This window comes from Bidens hawaiensis, unplaced genomic scaffold (genome assembly GCF_021521415.1).
Source record: "Bidens hawaiensis isolate Kalapana, Puna unplaced genomic scaffold, B.hawaiensis_p1.1 tig00020423_1, whole genome shotgun sequence".
Classification (NCBI taxonomy): domain Eukaryota; kingdom Viridiplantae; phylum Streptophyta; class Magnoliopsida; order Asterales; family Asteraceae; genus Bidens; species Bidens hawaiensis.
Genome location: NW_027493112.1, coordinates 9,847 through 15,985, shown reverse-complemented (window position 1 = coordinate 15,985; position 6,139 = coordinate 9,847). Strand labels below are relative to the sequence as shown.

Here is a 6,139-nt window from a genome sequence, read left to right as displayed (position 1 = left end):
ATCTATCTTCCTACCAACAAATATTAAAAGAAAATCATTGAATTTTTTTTAAGAAAACTGATACAAAATACCAAATAATAATCATGAAATACCCAACAGTCGACATAAACAACTGTATTCATTGGTTATAATATCAAGAGTTTATAGGAAAAAAAAAAAAAAAAAAGGAAGGATAACAAGTCGCCGGTTATGCTCTAATGGTAATATTTACATAAACTCCCCTAAAAAACTGAGTGTTTTCTCAATGCAAGAACATGACAAAAACATTAAGAAATGGCAAAAAGTTTAAGGACATGAGCACCTAATTGCAGTGTGTTCTTCAAAAACCAAAGTCAGATGCTAACCCCACAACTTCAAGTAGACAGATCATACATCACCAACTTTGACTTTTAACAATATGAAAAAGTTAAGAAATGTACTCGCAATCCAAGAAACTATATCAGCATCTCGCAGCTCATTAACCGCGAGAGGATTTCGTCACAGTTTGGTCGTTGCTCTGGTTCCGCCCAACAATCTGAAACAAAAACATAAAAACCTTAAAAAGTTATAGTATATTGTTAGATCCAAATAATTAAAATTTTAATATGAATTGCATACCTGCTATTAAATTTCCCAAAGGGCCTTCTGGAATTTCAAGTCGGGTTCCATCAAGACCAACTGCACGAACCACCTATAACACAAAACTCATTACTCGCAATTAAAGACCCGAATATACAATAATTGGTTGCAAGCACGAATCCAAACACCACTTACTTGAGCTGATGGGGTGCCTTCCCATGGCCTATGAAGAGTACACAATTCCCATATTATGACACCGAGGCTAAAAATATCACATTTTTCTGTAAATGGCTCGTTCCGTATGAGCTCAGGTGCCATCCACTCTGGCGTCCCAGCAGACGAACAATCTCTCATGTGCTCAGTTGTTAGTACCCATGACAATCCAAAATCACAAATCTTCACTACCCAATGCTTATTCACAAAACAATTTGCACTTTTCAGATCGCGGTGCACTATCTTCATTCTATGCATACACATTAGACCCCTATATTTACGTAGAATGAAATCATTGTGAGATAATAATAAAATGGGGTTGTAAACGAGCCAATCCGCTTGTTAGCTACTTGAAATCGGCTTGCTAAAAGCTCAAACTGAGCCGAGCTTAAACAAGCTCGAGCCTAAAAAAAGCTTGTTTAATAAACAAGCTAGAGCCCAAGCTTCACTTATCGAGCTCGAGCTGGCTCGCGAGCCTAAACGAGCCAATAATTTATATAACTTTATTTAATATAATAAATATATACTTATAATAATTATTATACATACAATTGTGATAAAATAACTAAATAATATATACTATGTTATGTACAATAAGATAATTAAAATGCAGATAAAAATAGTTATAAATGTATACAGATTAATTAATAAATTAAAAATGAGTCGAACCCGAGCTTGAAAAACTACTTACAAGCCGAGCTCGAAAACGAGCTGAGCCCAAGCTTTGAAAACTACTCACAAGTCGAGCTCGAGCTCTCGTAAGTTAAATGGACTGAGCTCGAGCCTAGACAAGTTATGACTCGGTTCGTTTACAGTTTGCACCCCTAGATACTAGAGGTGGCAAAATGGGTCAGCATTTTACGGGCCAGGTTGCCCGTATTGCCTTTTATCTAACTCTGAGCGACTTTTGCCCCGTTGATACCTGCATATATCACATAGCATTTTTAGTCTTCTTCGCCAGCTAATTCTCTTTTTGAGTCCACTCACATGAACCAGGTAATATAGTGACCCCATGTCCATATATTCAGTAATTAACGAAAAGTGAGGTGACGTTGTGCAAGCACCGATGAATAATATAACTGCACGAGAAGGCAAACTCATTAAATTTTGTAGAACTTTACATTAATGCTAAAACCGGATCTTATTTGAAATTAGATAGTGTCATACTCATACCATTCGGATGGCGAAGTCGACTGCAGAAAAAAGAAAAATAATCAGTATTTGACATTAATAATAATCAGTTGATTGCATAAAAAGGTACTTAATACACGGGTAAAATTACATTAAAAAGGTACCTTAGGATGGATATCTCGTTGCAACAATCTTCAATATTCTCAGTGGATACTTCCTGTTCAAGTAATACTTTGATAGCTACCTCTATTCCATTCCAAGTGCCTCGAAATACTTCCCCAAAAAAACCTAAAATATAATATTCACCAATTTAGAATGTAAAACAAGAAAAAGGAATATAAGCCAGTGTTAAAAGTAATGCATACCAATGCCAACGCGCGATCCGACCGTTAATTCAGAATAATCAATATTCCATTCGTGATACGGGAACCATGGGTCGTTCCCAATGGAGTTATTCCATGTTGTAATCAGATCAAAATTCCCTTCTAATTTATACTTCTGAGGAGATGAAGGTAAAGAAATTGCCTTTGGACAACTGGTTTGCCTCCTATGATTATGTGAACCCGATCCCTGTAATTGTTAATTAATCAAATAAACTAATTACCTAACACTAGCACCTGTTTAGTAGTTATGCCACTTTTAACAATACACATACACTTTCATTATGATCTGGACAAATGCCATGTTCATCAAGCGGTTCTCTTGGAGGTTGACTTTTCTTCAAAGTGTCTTTCATTGCTCTCACAACCCTACAATCATGTTCGGTTTTAAACATTTTTATATTCATTTCACACTATTGATAAATATTATGTTTATAGTCAAGATATTGAGGTATCAACCTTACAATATCATCACCGATTTCGGGAATAATGGTAGCACTACTCCGTCTTCGTCTTCTTCGACTTCCTACCGGTGATGCTCCAGCTGACCTGGAATTAGTCATAAAATTCTCAGAAAAATGAAACATATGAAAAAGATGTATATTTTTTTCACTAAAAAAAATAAATATTAGAACCTTGATATTGTCATTTCGCCTCCAGACTCTCTAGGAGAATCTCTTTGACCACTAAGAATCGATCTTCCATGCCCTCGAAACGAATAGTGCTCTGGACTGAAAAGTCAGATAGTCAAGAAAACAAATTCTAAAAAGAAAAACATAAAATAAACATATAACCTTGAACTGGGAGTGCTTTGTTCTGTTGTTGCATTCTTATTGCATCCGACATTAACTTCACCGGGTAACAAGCTGTAAAGTAAATTAATGTTTTAAAGATTCAAAAAACTATTACACATTTGTTTCTTTAAAATAGTATTTATTTTGTTACCATTCATCTGAATTATCAGCAGCACCATGAACGGGACTGTTAGGTTCAGTTGGTGAATCACATGAATCATTCTCAGCAGAATCACCTTGACCAATGACATAAACATGGGAAATGTAAACCGCCTTTGTTGAAAAAGGTACCAAATGTCCCGGATACCTAACTATATCAACCAATAGTTCATTAGAATTCAATTCCACTATAACCGACACATGCCTGTGTGAATCTGCTCTTTCCACTTCTCCTTCTTTAGGTAAGCCCTAACAACCAAAAGAAAAACAGATTAAATAATGAAACATGGAGACATAAATAGTTAAAAAGTTAAACTTACCACCATAAGCCTACAGTCAATGCCCACTGTATCTGCAAGAACTTTAAAAAGAATCGCACGCGGATGACAAAAACCATGTTTTATTTGACCCAACATTTGAATACCCTGATTATACACATTGTATACTTCCTCCCATGCGCCTTTTGCGTAACTTAATTCCACATTTGGGAGTTTATAAAAATCACAAACCTACACAATGTGACATGACATGTTAATGTGTTATAATAATAATAATAATAATAATATTAATAAACAGAAGGTAGCATAGCATAACATAACATACCAATCCACCAATCTTCTTGATCACTGCAGCTGGATTAGAAGTCAACCCTTTAGCCAAAGTCAAAGCCAGCTGCGGCAACATCGACACTTTCTTATCTTTTTGCATGTCAACCACGATTACATTGACCTTAAACCCTTCCGATTCCAACACATGAAGCTCTTCAAGAGAAGGAATCATGTCAAACTTCTCTTTAAGTCTTTTTTCCTACAAAACATAAACTCACGTTAACGCCTTAACCACTTAACGGGTTTACCAAATTTCACCATCGTTCGCATAACTTACCGGCAAAATAGAATAGAACCCGCTTGGAATCGGCTCGTCAAGATTTCCAGTTGACCATAGGACTTGTGCCACTCTCTGCGCTCCCGAAGGCCCGTCTGTTTGTGTTTCCTCCATCTCGTTGGCGAGTCAAAACATAAGATCATTTTGCCCCAATTATTAGCCCATATATATTAATCAAGTCAAGCTTGAACTTTTTCCAAAATTAGACTTTATTCTATGTCAACATCACATCACCTGCAAATATTTATAATTCAGAAACCAGATAATAAAGCTTCACTAAGTACAAAAACATATAGCCCTTCAGCTAGACATATTAACAAACACCTGGTGTGCACAACCCACATCTACATTTTCCCAAATCAAAAACCAAAATTTAATAATCAATTAACAAACACAACCTTAAACAAAACATATTAATCTAATAAATCCATCAACGCAATGAAAATCAACCGGGATCAAGATTATTATTATTATTATTATTATTATTATTATTATTATTATGTAAAAATAACATTAATGACGGAGAAACCAACCCAATGTGAATATGCATACGTCTGTGAATACAATGATAATAAAAGATCTTTAAAAATGTACCAGTGAATCTGCAGGCATTGAATTGAATCGTGGAACAATGAATCTGCTTAATTGCAAGTGTATTAAAGAGGTAGTGTATGTAGGTTTTCTGTTAATTTTTAGTTAATACTAATAGTAACGACGGGGTCTACAAATCATAATGATAAAACTTACGTCACTTGTGGGGTTATAATCAAAGATGAGGTACTATGATTGTAACATAATACTATAAAAGGACCAAATTGATTATTATTATTATTAACAATAATAAATCGTTAAACTCTGTAAAAATCCAGACTTTGGACAGATTAATCCCGATTAATTCTGATATCTGATATCGTTAGTTGTAACCTCACCGTTCAACTAGCGACTAACTATTACAACACTAGTCTTATGGATTCATCGTAAAATTAACCTCAAGTTTGGATCTTTAATGGTAAACATTAAACTATGTGTAATATAAGTACAAGTGAAACTTTAAATTAAATGGATATTTAAAAAATAAAAAATTTCATTTCTTGAATTTATGAAAAATGCTCATGTTTACTTGTGAAATTGGGAGATTTGGGGATTTAAAAATAGATATAGGAACTTTATATAAATCTCTCTTCATGTGAGGATGAATAACGTTGTTGAAATCGGTCCCTGGGAGTCTATCGACATACTTTTTTTTTGTCTTTATGAAGTCTCGATGAAGATAATTCAAACTTTGAAGGCTAAGAAAAGAAAGTTTCTATGGGGAGAAAATGACGCTAATAAAAAGACAAGTAAGGTAGTTTGGTATAATGTGATTACAATGAGAGAGGATGGAGGTTTGGTTTTGTGTTCGCTTAGGGACTTAAACCTAAATCTATTGGCAAGGTGGTGATGGAGACTCAAGGTGAAAGAAGTAGTTTATGAAGAAGAGTTACTGAAATTATTCATTATACATCTAAAATGTGGTCGGCTCTCCCTTATAATAAAAACTTAAATGATACTCGGGGAACTATTGCAAAAATTGACAATTCCTTGCTTCTTATTAAGTTTCTTTGTCTAAAGAAATCAAAGGTGTAGTCGGGAGCGAGATAAAGATTCGTTTTTTTGGCAAGATACATGTTTGGCTAGATGATTATCCCTTAAAAAGCTTTCATCGCCCCGATTTTGTTCTAATTGGAAGCCTCAAAAGGTTGTCTAGTGGCTAAGTGTAAAGAAAGGAATACGGTAATTATGTTGAACTAAAACTGGAGGAAAAGCTTTACAATTTCATATATAGGGGAGCGAAGAGATTTGGACATTGGGCAGTGATGCGTCTGGTTTATGTTGGTAGCTTCGGTGAATGAGCTCTTATATCTAGTGATTCCCCTTCCATCAAATAATATACTGGAGTGGAATTCTTGAGTCTCTTTAAAGGTGAACGCTTTAGCATGACAGTCTCTTCAAGATAGCCTACCTACTACGGATAATTTA

General features: G+C 34.8%; 1 protein-coding gene across 1 annotated transcript; it reads right to left on the bottom strand.

Annotated features, from left to right (window-relative positions):
• Positions 1-267: 267 nt before the first annotated feature.
• Positions 268-4,458, bottom strand: LOC143560671 (serine/threonine-protein kinase EDR1-like). The gene is made up of 15 exons (XM_077048924.1): positions 4,121-4,458; positions 3,839-4,042; positions 3,556-3,744; positions 3,228-3,484; positions 3,077-3,148; positions 2,918-3,013; positions 2,742-2,831; positions 2,558-2,651; positions 2,268-2,472; positions 2,067-2,190; positions 1,945-1,964; positions 1,694-1,892; positions 754-1,042; positions 598-670; positions 268-514 (listed from the first exon to the last, which is right to left on the bottom strand). Exons 1-15 carry the CDS (start codon positions 4,232-4,234, stop codon positions 435-437), a joined length of 2,106 nt encoding a protein of 701 aa, XP_076905039.1. The 5' UTR covers positions 4,235-4,458; the 3' UTR covers positions 268-434.
• Between the last annotated feature and the right edge of the window lie 1,681 nt (positions 4,459-6,139).

Bases quoted from the DNA above. Each gene is read 5' to 3' on its own strand.
- LOC143560671 (XM_077048924.1), bottom strand. From the start codon at position 4,234: ATGGAGGAAACACAAACAGACGGGCCTTCGGGAGCGCAGAGAGTGGCA. The intron at 3,014-3,076 runs GTTATATGTTTA...CTGACTTTTCAG, and splicing joins CAAAGCACTCCCAGTTCAAG to TCCAGAGCACTATTCGTTTC. The intron at 1,965-2,066 runs GTACCTTTTTAA...TTTTTTCTGCAG, and splicing joins AACGAGATATCCATCCTAAG to TCGACTTCGCCATCCGAATG.